Source organism: Sphaerodactylus townsendi, linkage group LG14, assembly GCF_021028975.2.
Source record: "Sphaerodactylus townsendi isolate TG3544 linkage group LG14, MPM_Stown_v2.3, whole genome shotgun sequence".
NCBI classification, from domain to species: Eukaryota; Metazoa; Chordata; class Lepidosauria; order Squamata; family Sphaerodactylidae; genus Sphaerodactylus; species Sphaerodactylus townsendi.
In genome coordinates this window covers 27,480,494-27,498,405 of record NC_059438.1, presented here as the reverse complement: position 1 = coordinate 27,498,405, position 17,912 = coordinate 27,480,494, and the positions used below count along the sequence as shown (strand labels likewise).

The 17,912-nt window shown below is 45.5% G+C and overlaps 1 protein-coding gene across 1 annotated transcript in view; it reads left to right on the top strand.

Annotated features, from left to right (window-relative positions):
* The window catches only part of ST3GAL2 (ST3 beta-galactoside alpha-2,3-sialyltransferase 2), a 51,495-nt gene that overhangs the window by 26,393 nt on the left and 7,190 nt on the right, over positions 1 to 17,912 (top strand). Inside the window, exons 2-4 of the mRNA XM_048515466.1 lie at positions 1,024 to 2,340; positions 10,413 to 10,606; positions 14,330 to 14,509. Of these exons, the coding sequence (XP_048371423.1) occupies positions 2,002 to 2,340; positions 10,413 to 10,606; positions 14,330 to 14,509 (713 nt within the window). The 5' untranslated portion in view covers positions 1,024 to 2,001. The remainder of the gene's footprint in view (positions 1 to 1,023; positions 2,341 to 10,412; positions 10,607 to 14,329; positions 14,510 to 17,912) is intronic.

Sequence of the window (17,912 nt, the reverse complement as noted above, 5' to 3'; positions counted from 1 at the left end):
ATTTTCTTCATTCCAAATAGGGAAACAAGGATTTTCCATTCATTTTATTCTTCCACTTAAATGTTTACTGCTTCTCTGATTTCTGGTATTCACTCTCCCTCCTGCTGCTGCTGAAACTGCAAACTGCATCTCTTTCTTCTTTGAATGCTTTTCCTTTTGGGTATGATCAAGTGGGTGTAGGTTATCGTTGGCTGCCTTGTCTCAGTCAACACTACTTTGACTCTGCTTGTAAAAAGGACCTGCATGAATCTCTTTTCAAGACTGATGAGCTGATAGGAAGAACCTGTCATGTTGCGTCTGAAGGGGAGTAGAAGGAATTTGCCAGAAAGTGATTTATGGCCCAAAGAGGCAAGCATTCTCTCTCTCCCCACAGACACATGGGGGAAATGATATAATGCCCTCTGCATTGCAGTTCCATCTTTTCTGTTTTGCTTTGTAGTTACTTTTAAGACATGTGTTTATAGATGCTGTGAGCTCTAGGCAGATGAAGAATTCTCTAGAAATGGTGTTTGATGTAGGTATCTCTGCATCTGTTTTTTAAAAGAGCAAGCTTCTAGCTTTTACATGTTGTTAGTGCCAGCTGAACTCCTAAGAAAAAATAGGTTGTTTGGAGTGGCATAGATCTGCACAAGGAGCTAACAGTGAGGAGGGAGGGGCTAGCAGAAAGTGAAAGTTTATTTCAGCAAGAACAAGTCTTCAGGTAGAAAACTGTGAATTAAATTGTGATTTAAATCATTATTAAGCCAAATACACCCTGGTAACTCCTCAGTGTCTTCCACACCCACGTGAAGTTCTCCTGGAGGTCCTGTTCCACCGTACCTCCCCACTAGTGACACCCCTCAAGCTGTCCAGAGGAATTGTCTTCGTTGGCTTCCATCCCTCTCCCTGCATCTCTACGTAATTCAATGCTCCAGTGGGGCCTGCCTGCCCCATGAGCTTCTTGGAGACAGGGAAGGATAAAAATGTACTAAATAAATCATTGTCATAAATAAAATATTAAAATGTTGTCTTTTCTCTCCCCAGCTTCAGGGCTCGTTTGCAGCAGCAGCATCTCTGGGTAAGCAAATGGAGAAAGGAAGGTTGCCAAGAGATTATTTAAAAGCCTAAGCTGAGGAAGAGGGAGAAACAGCTCCATGCCCTGCTGGGCACCAGGTGGACAAAGCTATTGAAGATCTGAGTGGAAGCTGTGTACACAGTGGGGAGTGAGAGACCGTGTGGGCCACCCAAGCTGCCGCTATCCCCTGGATGTGCAGCCATCTCCTTGGCAACTGCAAGGAGAAGGCCTTCTTGGAGACCAGCCCCAAGATGGGACGCAACAGCAGCACCTTTCCAGATACTGACAAGGTGGTGAGAGGATGTAATTCCTTATGACCAAGGATGGCCTTGCTCTAGTGTAGGATCCTTTCTCCTCCTCCTGATATAACATGGTTGAAGTTCATGCTATGGAGTAAAGACCGCCATGATGATCTACTTTGTGTTTTGTGTCCCTTTCCTCTCCCCTCTTTCCCTCCCTCTCTGAAGGGAAGTTATTTAGACAGCAATGACAGCCTAGTTTTCTGTGGAAAAAAACATTTGTGGGAACATCTGATCTGATCTTAAACAGGGAGGGTGTCTGCTCATGACCTCCACAGACTACTTTTGTTCTACGTCCAGAGCTTCGGAGATCCAAAAAAGCTGGGCTTTGTGGTTGTGGATGCAAGAAAAGCCCAAAGGAACTGGTAGGCCAATGCTGCACCACTCTCCATAGCTGTTGAATTACCACAACAAAGTGAGTCTCTGCAGCTTTCAGAGAACTCTTGAGAGTGCCCTGTGGAAGCTTCAAGGAGCTGAACCTCTTGCCATCTGCGACCTCTTCACTTACAGTGTGCTCTATGCTCGCTTTCTGCCATTACAGAGACTGTAGACGGTGCACTGTCAATTCCAACCAGGCAGGTGGACAACCTCCTGAGGTGCAGCCACCATTGCCCTGGTGACCCTTCCCACACCCTCCCCTTTTCTCTCATGCCCACCATGAAGTTTTCCTTGCGCTTCTGGTTCCTGTCCACTGCTTTTTTGCTGGTTTTCATCATGTCCCTCCTCTTCACCTACTCCCACCACAGCATCGCCTACCTGGACCCCAATGGGTTCAATGACATCCATCGGGTGAAGTTGGTGCCTGGCTACGCAGGGATGCAGCGCCTCAGCAAGGAAGGGCTCTTCATGAGGGGCTGTTCCTGCCACAGGTGCATGGTGGAGCCAGCCAATTCGGAGTGGTTTGACAGCCGCTATGATAAGCGCATCTCTCCGGTGTGGACCAGGGAGAACATGGACTTGCCGCTGGATGTCCAGCAGTGGTGGATGGTGAGTCCTGGGATTTCTTACTGCCAGCATTCAAAGCCAAGTTAAGGGGTTTTGAGTAGCAAGGAACCCAACAAGAGGCAGTGTTAGACCAAGATAGCCTGACCTTAAAATTCTCTTGTCCCTACAGGTAAATGCTGTCAAGTAAATACCAACTTATGACTACCTCTCATAGGGTTTTCAAGGCAAGAGATGAACAGAGGTGGTTTGCCATTGCCTTCCTCTGAGCAGCAACCCTGAACTTCCTTGATGGTCTCCCATCCAAGTACTAACTCTGGCTGATCCTGCTTAGTTTCCAAACTCTTCCAAGATTGGGGTAGGCTGGGCTGTTTGGGTGGCTGTTAGATGCCCAATATTAGTTGTTGTAGATACCAGCTTGCAAATGTGTATATCCAAAATCATAAAAAGTTGAATTTTTTTAAAGAAGCAACCACCCTGTACTTCTGAAAAATCTGATCTTGCTTTCTCATATTTATGATTGTAGAAAAAATATTTGTTACACATCATTCTTTTCAGCAGAAAGTCTGGGGTAGTATTTCATAATATACTCTTACAAAATTTCATTGGTATTTACTGAAGAGTATATCTCAACAAAGATAGTAGGTAGCCTTTTTCTGCTCTAGTTTAGTCAACTTGTAATGGTCAAACTATGCATACCTTTTTGAACTCACTTTCCACACAGTCAGATGGGATGGCAGTTTTCAAATTGCCAGGAGCCCAGTTGGGCTTGAGAAAAAGGTATGGGGTTTAGGAGGCAGGATCTAATGGGTCAAAAAACATACTGTGTAGTTTAGACCTAAACTGATTGTGTGAAACAATATTCTGTACACACTTCCCTTTGGGATCCTCACTTGTTGCCTGTGTTGAGTGCACATTTCTTCAAGAAAATTGTGCCCACCCCCCACCGCCATTAGCTGTGTTTTTGAATTGATCATTAAAAAAAAACACTTCTGCTGGGATGCTACATATTCTGTTCTCCTTTCCAGTCCTTCAAATTCTGCTCTAAAAATTCAGTCTGACTCTTGTCTGTCACATTCTGTGATATCATCTGACAGTTCTCCTAATAATAATTCTGTTGAATTGGTGTTGATGCTACTCAAAAAAGATGTCCTATCTTTGGAAAAGTTACACTGGGCCAGCCAACACAACCAGAGGTTGGAGGCCTTTCTTCACAAGAAAAGTGTGGGGCACTTTAAAGGGTTGGGGCTGGGGGGCTGGAGAATGTGTTGGAAGTCTATAAGGATTGGTGTGGGGAAAGCACTTATTTTTATGTGTGAAGGTAGAGCCCACCATCAGGGGCATTCTTAAATCTTCCTGGTTCTGGTAAGCCAATATGGCATAGCGGTTACAGTGTTCAGCTGGGACCTTGAGGACCCATAATGGCTTACCCCAATCTCCTCTTCTCTCTTTTTATCTTCACAACAACCCTGTGTGCCAGGTTAGGATGAGAGAGTTTCGAACCTGGATCTTCCAGATACTAGTCTGATGCTCTTAATTAGTGCACCTCACTGACTTTCATGGGAACTACCTGGGGATTTCACAGGTATTTTACCACGGGAATGTTCTTGTTTTAACAATGCTGGAAAGCCCTATGCCTCTTTTGATGGTGATTTGTGTGTGTGTGTGTGGGGGGGGGGGGGATCCTGTCTCCATTCCATGTCATTTGTCCGACCCCAAACAAAACTGGGGGGCATTATTTGCAGATACATCTACTCCAATGCCATTTTAGGTAAGAAAAACAGCACTGGGGAATGTTGGGAAACCCCCTCCCTTCCTCCCACACTGAAATCTTCTCCCACTAGTTTCTGCTGTCTGTATAGACAGCAGAATGTCTGTATAGACATTTTTAATGTCAGATTTGTATTCATTTATACTCATGCACAGTACTGACCGATTTGACCTATGGGGGCAGAAGAGCATTTTTGATGCACAGTAGCATAGATTACATTGGAGGAGGATCACATTAATACCCTGAAGGTATAGCTGATGCTGTTAGGTCCTGTAGTAATAATACTGTCTGAAGGGATGAGGAGAAAGAATTGCCTCTCGTTTTGTTGCAGGGTCTGGACCCTGGAGGTCAGGGAAGGGCCGGACAGAGGGTTTCCAATACACAATGGTACCTATTTGTTCAGAGGACTAGGTTCCTCTCTATGCCATGGGCCAGCTACACTCTCTCATCCTAGCAACCACAGGATTGTTGAGAAGATAAAACGAAGGGGAAAGAACCACATAAGCTGCTTTGGTTCCCTATTTGGGAGAAAGGCGGAGAATAAATGAAGTATATAAGCAGTAGCATGCTCTAGTTAACAGTGTAACAGGTTTCCCTCTGTGATACACCTCTGAAGATGCCAGCCACAGATGCAGGCGAAACGTTAGGAGCAAGATCCACCAGACCACGGCCACACAGCCCGGAAAACCCACCAGAACCAGTTGAATCCGGCCATGAAAGCCTTCGACAACTACTCTTCTTGCCTTTCCTTAGTGGCACTGTTCTGTGTAGGCTTGCGGTGTAATGCTCCCCTCTCCACTGGGAAGGGGCATAATTCCAAGCCACATGAAAGTGATACGCTGCGACGTCCTGCTACGTGCTTGCATCTCAGTGTGTCTCATGCTGTTGACTGGGTCCCACATCTGGAAAGCTTGAGTATCCAGTCATCTCTGTTCAGAAACAAATGCTACACTGAAACTCGACAGACACTCTTGAGATGTCTGGGAAAGCCCTTGTGTCTTGAGATTTGTCTGCCCACAAAACTTTTTAAGGCATGTATTGTACCGGGTATGGAAATGCACATTTTGTATGTAGTAATTTATGGTCAACGAGGTATGTGGACTTTTGTTCCTCTGTGCTGGCTGCTTATTATGATTTGTTAAGCTAAATGCATCTCCAATGGCATTTGAATGTACACACTTGAAAAGGCAACAAAATTGCTGCGTGCAGATTTAAATGCTAATTATGTCTGGTGGCAGGAGTTAAAGTTCTTTTGTGTAAACTCTGGCAGAACTGAGGAGACTGCCAATTACCACTGCTGTGAATTATCTCTTTCTTGATCCCATTTTCATTTTGCATAGTTACCTCTTCCTGCATTTCATGATGCCATGGACACTGCTGTCTATTTTTCCCATAACCTCATAAATAAAATGTTTGCCTTCGTATCTGATGATGCATGCCCCAGTCCACAAAATCCTCTTCTGGGGTGAAATTTAGTTAGCCTTACTGCAAGACTCCTCTGTTTCTTGCTTCAGATGATCAGCGCTGCTACCACACTGAAATTCTTGCAGCCGATGTGCTCCTTACCAAAGGAATTACCCTACAAATCCCTGAAATGAACAACCTGCATACTTTATCCCCTAATCACTGGAGGAAAGCTGAGCACTGTTGAACATCGATGCTCCCAAGCTGTCAGAGTTCTGCAGGGTCTTTGTGTCAGGCCAAGAAAGGGACATTTAGACTGGCATAGTATACTCCTGTGTGCAAAAGGAGGTAATGGGGTCATTTTTAAAAAATCTTCCCAACCTGCCAGTTTATTATCCATCCAGCAGCGGAGATCCAACCCCTGACTGCCCCAGCTTGCTTTAATGCTTTCCTTTCTCAGCAGTTAGTCTTGAGCTTTCAATTTCGTAGCTTTGCCTTTTCAGAGAGCAAAGATATGCCCAAATGGATCCCTTCATGTGTGATACTGAATGCCCATGTCTCCATCCAAGCTTCGTGAAAAAAAAAGTGCAACTTTTTCTTTGTTTAAAGAGTCTTTCGTCTTGTCCTATTGTCAGTTCCTAGGATGGGGATGTTGTGCAAATATGAAAATTGAAGCATTTCCTGCCTGCTCTTTACTAGCTTGTTACAAATTAATCAGAGGACAAAACAGAGGAAAGGCCCACATGTCTGGCAATGCCACATGCCCTCCTCTTCTGCTGTTCTGTCCCTTTCCCCCATTTGACAGGCTGGACTAAGCCTTGTTGTTCTTTCGCCAGCCGAGCTGTGTGTGCGAGCAGTTCTGGAAGAATAACTGTGTGTGTGTGTGTGTGTGCACGCGCGCGTGCATGCTCACGTGCCAGAAGACTTGGATTTCTCAATTTTGCAAAAAAAACAAGACCTTTCAGTGGGGGCAAGGGGAGTATTTTGGCAGCTGCCGTGTAATTCTGAAGCTCTGAAATTCATGTTGCAGAGAGAATCTGCAGTTGTTCCTGCTTGGAACAATAATCACCCCTTGAATCTGGGCTTCTGCTAGATATGTAGCTGAGGCCTAACAACTTGTCTCGAGTCCTCCGGAGGAGAGCGGGGTACAAGTCCAATGAATGAATGAACAAACGAACGAACGAATGAATGAAATAATTCATTATCAGAGCAAAGGTCCCTTTATTCCACTGTTTTGTTTCCAGCCGTAGCTACAAGATACCTTTAGAATCTTGTCATCCAGGTAGGAAAGCTCTCTCCTGTTGTCCGTTCCCAACCCCAGTATTCAGAGGCATGCTGCATCTTCTCATGGAGGTTCCGCGGTAGCATTTGTCTGAGAGATGTTGCCAGAATTTTTATACAGATAGCTGCCCGTGTTGCAGGCTGTTCACACAGAACAGCACACTAAACAAGGAGGAAAATAGAACTTCCCGTATTCTTTTCTAATCCCTTTCAGAGGGTATCTAATCAGTGTCTGTCACCGTGTATTGCAAGAATGGAAGGCTTGAATCCAGTAGCATCTTAGGGACCAGCAAGATCTCTTGCTGCTGGACTCAAGTGTTGCTTTTCCACTGCAGACCCACACAGCTACACACTTGAAACTAACTTGTGGGAATAAAGTTTATCATGTGTGGTGCAAGGCTGATCTTTGTGGAAATTGGAGAGCAATGGCAAGTAGTGCATTTTACTGGCCACCACTGCCTCTGGAATAGATTACTGTATTGCGTTCTGTGTGGAGTAGCCCTTGAAGAGTGTTTAGAACTGTGGTGGCAAACCTTTGGCACTCCAGATGTTACGGACTACAATTCCCATCAGCCCCTGCCAGCATGACCAATTGGCCATGCTGGTGGGGGATGATGGGAATTGTAGTCCATATCATCTGGAGTGCCAAAGGTTCGCCACCACTGGTTTAGAAGCTCTAGCTGAAAGCCCAGAAACATCATTTACAAACGGGCCTTTCTCTGTTGGGCAGACTCTGTGATACTTTGGACTCTCTTAGAGGTGCTGGTTATTCTGTTGGGGCCACGCATGTAAGGGTGGTTGTACATGGATAAAATCTGTCGCTCTTTGGAGCAGAATGTTCCACAGCTGTGCAGCAGATGGAAGTTTTTAACTTTTGGAAGGCTTGCTGCGGTGCAATTCCAAAGCTGTTTTGGTTTGCATTTTCCCTATTGCTCAATGCAAAGGAAACAGAATCAGGGAAGCCTGCAGGCAATTCCAGTTCTTGGCATCTGTTGCTAGATCTTTTGAATACCACTACTCGTGGTGGTTTTCCTACATGGTTCTCTTGCCTCAGTCTAGGGTTGACAACCTCCAGGTGAGGCCTGGCGATTTCCCAGACTTATGTCTGATCTCCAGACCGCAGAACTCAGTTCCCCTTGAGAAATTGGTTGCTTTGGAGAACAGATCCTGTGGCATTATACCCCGCTGAGAAGAGAAGAAGAGTTTAGATTTATACCCCACCTTTCTCTCCTGTCAGGAGACTCTAGGTGGCTTACAAGCCCTTTCCCTTCATCTCCCCACAACAGACACCTTATAAGGCAGGTGAGGCTGAGAGAGTTCCAAAGAACTGTGACTAGCCCAAGGTCACCCACAGGAGTGTAGGAATGTGGAAACATATCTGGTTCACCAGATAAGCCTCTGCCGCTAAGGTGGAGGAGTGGGGCATCAAACCCGGTTCTCCAGATTAGAATCCATCTGCTCTTAACCACCATGCTGAGGTCCTCTCATTCCTTTAACCCCACCTCCTCAGGCTCCACCCCCAAATCTCCAGGAATTTCCCAACCTGTAGTTGGCAGCCCTCCCTCTGCCTGTCTGCACAGGAGCTGTTTGTGACTTATTAAGTGCTGGGTTTCCAGATGTGCTGCTAATTTGTACCAAAGACGGGAAAGGATCTCTTTCCAGAAGCACCATCTGTTGCCGAAAAGCCGCAGAGCGAAATGAGGTTGGATTTGCTTGCAGGGCCTGAACTTCTAACCTCTCTTTGAAGGGCTGGATTGGTGCTGTTATTAGGGTGGTTGCAGTTTCAGCCCCACCACCACCGCCTTTGTGCAGAGGATGAAAAAGAAGCTACAGCTTCTGCCTCTGTCCTTTTTCTTCTCTTCCTGTCCCAGGTGTATTGCTCAGAGCCTGGGTCATATTACTGCGTTACTGGTGCACTTTCTGATAAGTGGCTGAAGGCTGGGCTGATGTCACTGGGTTTGCTTTGTGTGAGAGCCGCTTGGAATGGGTTCTGTACCTGTGCAGCGAAAGGCCCCTGGACGAGCCATTCCTGGCTTAGGGTCTCATGACGTATTAGATGGCTTAGGGTCTCATGACGTATTAGAAGTTTCTCTCATACCTGCCTTATCCATCTTAACAGAGTGACTGCTCTCGGCCCTGCAGCGTCCAGTTTTTAAGAGCTGGATAATGACTGATCAGGTGTAAACAACTTGTGTTTGTGTGGAACTGAACGTTAACCACAAAGGGGCAGCCATGTTAGCCCTTTTTAGCAAAATACAACAGAAGTCCCACAGTATCTTTGAAGGCTACTGTGGAAAGTCTTTTAAAGTGCCACTGGACTTCTGTTTTATTTAAATGAACACTAGCCAGTTGATGGTGCTATCATTTTAATTGCCTTCTAATTAGCATCCTGATAACCTAGCCTAGTGTGATTTCATCAGAGCAGTGGCGTATCTGCCAGAGGACCATGGGGGGTGTGTGTCTATTTTTTTTTCATTTCATAAACTTTATTGGCATAAGAAGCAACAGAACAATAGTACTGGTAGGAAGGAGTGGTTAAGATTATATTGAAATAACAATACACAGAAATTTTGCTACGGCCTCCAACATCACATTGTTCTCATTATGAAGGAGAAATACAGTTTTTTTGTGCGTTGCTTGCCGCAACTTGGTCTACCAACAAAGGGGCTAGGTACTTGGCTCTGATAGACACATACAAGGGACACTGTAATAAGACATGCCAAACAGTCTCTTCCGGGGGGGGGGGGTCAATTGACCCCGGGCGCCACCCATTAGATCACGTGGAGGTGCCTGGCGGAGCAGATGGGCTGGGAGCCTGCCGCAGGCCTGTTGGGCACCCCTTGACCTGGCCCTGCCAGGCTGCCCGGGACCGCTGCCGCCCTCCACCGTCTAAGGTAATTGGCACGGGGGGGGGGGGCACTGGGCAGGGAGGGCTGCCGCCATTTCCCCCTGCTACGCCTCTGTGTCAGAGTTTGGAACCTCAATAGGGTCAGCCATAATTAGTAGTCCTTGGATGGAAGACAATGAAGGGAATGCACCATTGCTATGTGTCAGGGTTGGCACCTAGTTGATTGAGGTGCATGTCTAACTCAGTGGAGTTGATACATAAAATATGGATGGTGATTGTTATCTGAGTGATGAAGACTCATTCCTGTCAATGTAACTGCTACATGATATATGTACTCAGCCTGCTATATGTTACCACTGCTGTAATGGGACATTCTTCCCTTGATCTTTTCTTTACGATTTCACACACTTTGTAGATAACTAGGTTTATTCCCTCAAATGTCCCAGTTAATTTTTTTAAGTCCATCTCTCCCCCCCACCCCCCGCCACCCCAATCTGGCCTTTCCGTATCCAATCCAGCCAGGCTTTTTCTCAATTTCTCTCTGTCAAGGTTAGCGCTGTAGTCCGTCTCTCTGACCTAGACAAGTCAATGTGAAATGCTGGAACATGTGAATGATGTCCATGTGATGTGCACATGCTTTTATGTGCTTGCTGCAGAACATAAAGGTGCCACATTGGTGTTCCTGGCAGGGATTATGCTGTCCTTTGCTTTGATGCTTCTTGAATCCCGAGATGGCGACGAGCTTTTTAACATCCTTCTCTCTCATTTTTGGGGACTGCCTCTTCATTGTCACCCCCCTCTTTGTCTCTCCAGATGTTGCAGCCCCAGTTTAAGTCCCACAACCTTAACGAAGTCTTGGGCAAGCTTTTCCAGATTGTCCCTGGAGAGAACCCATACGGCTCCCGAGATTCCCAGAAGTGCCGACGCTGCGCCGTGGTGGGCAACTCTGGCAACTTGAGAGGTTCTGGCTATGGCAGGGAAATCAATGGCCATGACTTCATCATGAGGTAAGTGTCTGGAAGGGGTGGTCTGTAAACCCCAGTGCACAGGCAGCATTCCAGCCTCCCCACCGCTGGGCCATTGCTAGTTTGACAAATAACCATGAACACATTCCTGATTATATCTTTAAATTGGATTCTGGCCTTTCTCCGGAAAGGGCTTGACCCCAGCCATTGCCATGTGATTGGCTGTTTTGGATCATCTAGCCATCAAGTGAGAAATTATTGAGTTAGAACCAGACTATGTTTTCTGCTAGCTAGGGTCATCAGAATAGAACTTTTCTGCCTCCCCATTTCTGTTGCACTCTGTTAGTGTCCTTGAAATGTCACTCTGAGGAAACGGAACCCTCTAGACCAGCATTAAGATGAGTCAGGGGTTTTCAGGAGGAGGGAGGAAATCCAAAGGAATTGGCTGTCTCTTTCAGTTCTGTGGAAAACCGAGTCTGGATCCAAGAGTTTCTAGCATATTTTTTTCTAAATGGATCAGTTTACACTTCTTGATCACTGCCTGCTGTATGAAACTTGGTAGATCTACCAAGAACAAGGAAAATAAAACCAGGTCAGGTATGTGGTCACATTTCCCCCCTCTCCATATTGATCACTGTATTCATTTTTTAGGGGTTATATTACAGTAGCAAAAAAAAAACACATTGAAATGTATGAAATGTATCAGAATCCATTCAGCATTGGGGCCAAGTGGGTGAAGTGATTGGTGAAACTCTTTTGAGCTTTGACTGTTTTGACTTAGAACCAAACACTGACAATATTGTTTCTTCAGGACTCTGCGTCAGTTTTGTGGCAGCCTTGAAGTTGTGTGCAGAGCTAGGAACTGAATTCAGAAACACTGGGTGGGGCTGCAAATGTCCTGTTCAAAACAGGCCGGAGAGTAGATGGGTTTTCCACCATCCTTCACAAGTTGGGGTAGTTCGTCAGGTTACTGGGTAACTGTCCAGGGCCATTTGTGCACAGGGCTTCTCCTCGCGGCAAGCCCACCTTCACTTCAGGGCAGGAACGGAGCAAGGGGAAAGTGCGCCTGGTGCACGCACACGGCATGTACCCCCCCAAGCCCCCGCAACACCCCATTCCGCCCCCAGAACACCTCTGCAGGGGTGCCCGCCCAGTGCATCACACACACCCCACCCCCACCCCCTTGGCGCTATGCCTCTGCTTCAGGGCAGATTTTCAATTACGCAGCATATTTGTGACATCTGAGTTTGATTTTCATTATGCAACTGTCCCAACACCACTGCCCTTCTGATGAATGGAAGGACGGATTTTCCTGATGCAGGCAAACTCCAACTTTTCCCTCTAATTTGCCAGGAACCTAAACCTAAGTGAGCGCGTCGTACCTTCTTTGGGTTCTTTCTTCCCCTCCTTCCTACCTTTTCCCCTTCCACAGAACTTTACATTCCTCCCTTTCTCCTTTCACTCTTCACCCGTTCTGTTGCCAGCTCCCTTATTTCCCACACAGCAGTCTATTTGGTTGCTGCTGTGGATTAGTCAGAGTTGTGGGTTCCTCTGCCTCTCCTCATTTGAGGAGATGGATCCTGGCTACGCAAAGGGTAAGGTGGGAGTCAGCAGGTGTCTGTGAAGATGGGGAGAGTTATCTCCATCTCCTTAGGTACCCTCCCCCATTTATAAAGCTGGATCCCCGCTTTGCAAAGGGGGAGCCAGAAGGATGGGGATAATTCTTTCCCATTTGCAAAGTTGGATCCAGGCTTAGCAAAAGGTAGGGGGAGCAACCAGGGTGCTTATGAGGAATGGGAGAGTTCAACTCCAGGATTATATCCTTGAGGCTCATGTGGCATTTCCGAACTAGTTAAATAGAGTTTTGGTAAGTTAAAATTCTTAAAATGTTAGCTGTTTTACAGCTCACGAGTAAAGAGGGTGTTTCCCCAGGACAATATTTACTGGCAGTCTTTCTATGGGGGGAAATTGCAGTATCTTTTTGATTAACAGCTGGAGAAAGGTAAAATTTAATGTCTGCCAGGTTCCTTTGTTTTCCTCTCGGCAGTGGGATTTGCTTGATGCAACCCCAAGTTTTCATTCCAGGGTAAATTCTGCAGGATAGCTCTTTGACTTGTGGGCACTCCCTTGAAGAGCAATATCATTGCATGAGAACGAGAAAGTCTGGAAAGTCCTCTTTAAAAGTATATCCTTTGTATTATTCAACAGGTTGCATTTGTCTTGCATTTAACACTTATTGATGTTTTGTAATATTCATTAAAATGCAAGCTTTTTTCCCCTGGGAGGATTTTTTTAAATGCCTTGAGCAGCATTCAGACCTTCCGGGTACATGGAGATTTTAAAATGATGGTAAATCACACAGAGAGCCCTTTGTCCCCAGATGGCTTTACTGGGTTCAGTTCAAGGTGCTAACATTAACATACAAAGTCTTGATCTGGTTAATGACTGTCAATAAATATTAATTCAGATATTTATTCAAATGCATATTTATGTCCTTGAACCCTCATTTCTGCACCTGCCATGACATATCTGCTCAGCTGTTCATGGTGTTCTTCAGGCAACACCCTGAATGTGGACAAGATCCTCATTCATCTGCACACCTGTTTTCACTGTTTTGGCCTCTATCTTGTGGAATGTGGGCTAAGGAGATTGCGGGGGGAGGGGGGGGGAGCTCTCATGCTTTTGCCATTCCACAAACTACGCAAAATGGAGTTGCGTGGGAGGACTTTCCTATACAGACCATAGGGCTATGCCATGGTAGAATGGCCGAGGAAGTGCGTCATAGAAGGAAAGGCACTGGGGGATATGCTGCTGTAGTAAGGATATGTTTGCTACACTTACTATTCTTTGAAAAGAATTCTGCAATCTGGCTCAACAATGTAAAATGAGACCTCTGCATTTGCATATCCTCATTTGGTGGGGTGGCAGAAATAAAGGATACCGTTCCCCACAATCCAGTTTGAAGCCTTGGGACAGAAGACTTCAAACTAGATTGTTGGGGGCAGTGTCCTTCACTGTTAGCCATCTAAATGCTCCCTCCCACACCCACTGCTGTGAGCAGATAAAACGCAAGTTTCCGCTGGGTCTCTTCACTCCCTGCGTTCTTGACAGATTCTGTGTCGGCTTCTGCTCTCTAGTGGCAGATCTCATAAAGCACAGTTGAATCTAAGCTTTCAAAACAAGGCTCCTTTGTTCTGGGCTAGAGCAACAGAGCCCTGACCTAGATGGTCCTGGCTAGCCCGATCTCATCAGATCATGAAAGCTAGGCAAGGTCAGCTTGGTCCATACTTGAATGAGACAACTGAGGAAGTCCAGGGTTGATATGCAGAGGCAGGCAGTGACAAACCACCTCTATTTGACTCTTGCCTTGAATCCCCTACAAGATTGCTATCAGTGGCGTTCTGCCACAAAATGGTGCCCAGACCAATACACACCTTCCCATCTGCATGATGTCCAAAGACACTGTGACTTTGACTTCAGCCTTTCTAAAAAGACCATAACTGGGAAAGATCTCAGCAAAGTAAACAGGATTAGTGGTTGCACTGCCTGCTTTGAGAGCCCCGTCCATCCACATGTTCAGCTTTGTGTACATACAACTAAACAGATATTATGCTAATATGGTAAATCTTTGACACATGGTCTCATCACAAGGAAATAAAACCCAGCAACAGGCTGACTCGGGAACATCCTGCTGTTTGGGTGAACCACGAGCCCATGAATGGTCCATGTATCACAGTCTCAACACGTATACTTCCTTCCCTGCAGAATGAACCAGGCCCCCACAGTGGGCTTCGAAGCAGATGTCGGCAGCAGGACAACCCATCACTTCATGTACCCAGAGAGCGCCAAGAACTTGCCAGCCAACGTCAGCTTTGTTCTCGTGCCCTTCAAAGCTCTGGACCTGCTGTGGATTGCAAGTGCCCTGTCAACCGGCCAGATCCGATTGTATGTATCCAAAAGGCCACCGTGGGGGCCCACTGAGGCTGTGCTGGTTCCATTTTGTTGTGTTCAAAGTCCTGGATTGGATTTTTCTGTTTAGAGTCAGTTTAGTGAGCCCAGCCCTGACAATCTTGCTGAATAATAACCTACAATTTTCTTATGAGAAAAGGAGGGGAAGGAAGCTAGGGTTATTTCACGGTCTGATGCTTATAGAGAAAACCAAAGTGATGCAACACACACACCTACACACCCACATACCCACACCTGAATGTTTAAACAGACTAGATGATGCCAACTTTGTGAAGCAGCACGAGCGCTTGGAGACCTGGGACTGGTTTTTGTTGTGAAGTTTATTTATTTGTTTGTTTAGTAAGTTTCTATCCCGTTAATTGCCACTCTACCACCCTTTTGCCCTTAAGTTTTAGCTCAGTTTCCAAGTAAGCAAGCTGAAGGTGTTTCATAGCTACCTATTCAAGGATCCGGGAAGGTTGAAGAAGCACAGTCCTCACAGACTTCGGGGCCTCTTAACTCTCAAAGCTCCTGGAAATTAAGAGGAGGGCAGGGCAAGGGAGGGTGAGGAGAGGTCTTAAGACATCTTCAAACCTTGAGGACCTTAAACAGAAAAATCAATTTCTGGCCTGCAAAGCAAAGCTGCTACCAAACCCGCCTTTCTCTAGGACTTTTTTTTACATCTGCCTTGGACAGGGGAGGCACGGTGGCGGCACCTGACTCCTCGGAAGTGGATCCACCGTGTGAATTAAATGGAGATCAGTGCACACAGTACAACACAATAGAAATTACACCGAAGAAAGCTCGCAGGAACGGCTGTCTACTTTCAGATGAAGTAGACAGCATCTATTATACTTGCTGACAAGGGAGGAGGTTTGGTGGTTACCACCAACTATATTTCTGAAGTTAACTGCCAATTGACTGACACAATTTTTTTAAAAGCCCTTGGATAAGGATCCTACCTCTGACTTCAAACGACTGATTAATATAGTTGTCAATGAAGGTAACTCCATAGGATGCACTGACCACAACACTGCTCGATGTCTTATGAAAGAATCCCGTCAAGTGCCTTTTTTATACTATCTTCTAAAAATCCACAAGTCCCTGGCATCACCTCCAGGGAGACCTATTGTCTTGGGAGTTGGATCCCTCTTGGAACCTTATTGTCCAGTACCTTTTTTATATCCTTGACTTAAAGAAGCCCATACTTACATCAAGGACACCACTGATTTTATAAATAAGGCTGGGGGGTCTTTGTGTTCCACCTGGAATGTTTATAAGGAAGCACCTTAGATGTGATATCTTTGTATACTAACATATTTCATGATGAGGTTAGAACTATCATTGAAACTGGGGTGCTGTATGGTTTCCGGGCTGTATGGTCGTGTTCTAGCAGCATTCTCTCCTGACGTTTCGCCTGCATCTGTGGCTGGAATCTTCAGAGGATCTGTGGCTGGCATCTTCAGAGGATCCTCTGAAGATGCCAGCCACGACCTCTGAAATATCAGAGGCGCGGCTGACCACAACTTCCCACAACACCAGTATTCGAAGACGTGAAAGCCTTCGACAATATCATTGAAACTATTCTTGATGCCTCAAAAGTGAATCATTCCCTCACTCATTCCCTCACTCATTCCCTCACTTCTAGAATTACTGGATCCGGTGCTGGATTATAATTACTTCAGATTTGGCAATGATTTCTTTCTTGCAAGTTCGAGGGGTCGCTGCTGGACTGTCCTTGGGTCCTTCAGTTACTAATTTATTCATGACACTATTTGAAAACAGTTTAATAAGGGACCCGAGTGTGAATCCTTTCCACCAGGAGATTCTTTTTTACAAACATTTCATAGATGATCTATTTATGGTGGTGAAGGATCACACCATAGTAAATTCCCTATATAATTTGCTCAATTCTTTACATGACGCTATCAGATTCACCTGTTTGAAGGATTCTGGTAGTCTGCCATTTTTGGACTTGGCGGTCTCTATTACTCAGGACCACTCCTTTTCAGTTTCTGTTTATCAGACTGACAGGAACTCTTGTCTGCATTACTCGTCTTTTCATTCATGCCATCTCAAAAACAATTTGTCTTATAGTCTTTTTTAAAGAGCCCTCAGTCTTAATTATAAGAGAGCGGCCAGATCCATAATAGTGAAGCTGTTGAATCAGGGTTACCCTTGGAAGATTATGTTGCAGGCAGAGGTGTAGCAAAGGGGAAAAGCGCCCAGTGCACTGGTACATCCTCTGCCCTCATCCCACCCTGGAATGCCCCTTTCCTGCCCCGGAACACCCCCGCTACGCCCCCACAGGGGCGTGCGCCTGGTGCATTGTCCCACCCACGCCGTCCCCTTGGAGCTACGCCTCTGGTTGCAGGCATGTAAAAAGGCTGACAATGTCCACTATCAAGCCCTTTTAAAGTCAAGAATAATAAGTTGATTTGAATATTTGCATGCCAGCAATAACATTAAGAATATAATATACGAGTACTGCTCTTTAATACAAGGCTGTTCCACACCTCCATGGTTGGGATTAAGGAAAACTAAAAGCTTGGGTGATCTTATCAGGACAGACATTAGAACGCCTTCAGAGAAAATATCCGTCACCTTTAGGCATTTCAAATGTGGCAGTTGCGTTGCCTGTCCGCTTGCCATTGACTCAAAGGAAGTTTCCTTTCCTGATAAGGGTTTTTTTTAAGAAACTGAAGGGTTTCTCTAAGATGTCAGTGTAATCTACTGTACATTGGGCAAACTTCAAGATCTTTAAAGGTGAGAATATTAGATCATCTCCCACACATCAGGAATGTTAATAAGGAAGCACCTTTAGTAGATCATTTTGCGGAGAAACATTGAGGAGAATATTTCTGCCAATAGTCAACAACTTCTACAGAGACTGGAAACAGCATATGTCTTTCGGATCAGCACCTTGCAGCCAATCGGCCTCAACCAGAATATTTGCTTTTCTTGTTATCTGTAACCACTAATTATCTATACCTGGCTAATAACATCACTGCACTCTGCCTCCCATGTATATATATTTTTATATGCACACTCCCTGTTATAAATGTTTTGCAAAAGCCAGAATTTTCAGAGCTGACAGCAGTCCCTGACCATCATTGCTCTTTTTGAGCAGGCTTTTTGACCAAGTTTTACTTGCTATTTTTTTGGTAACAATTGACTCATTAAGCATGTTGATTGTAGGTTTCAAATCATTGCCGTTCATACAAGCTATTGTATATTTTGGAAGCACAGACATATGAGTGCCTTGAGAATATTTATTTATCTATTCGACTACATGATTGTACATATTATGTCTTACTGTATGATTAGCCTTGAAGCTTGTATGAGACCAGAACAGATCTGGGTTCTGGTTAGCTTAGAGAACTTTTATTGTATTGGACAG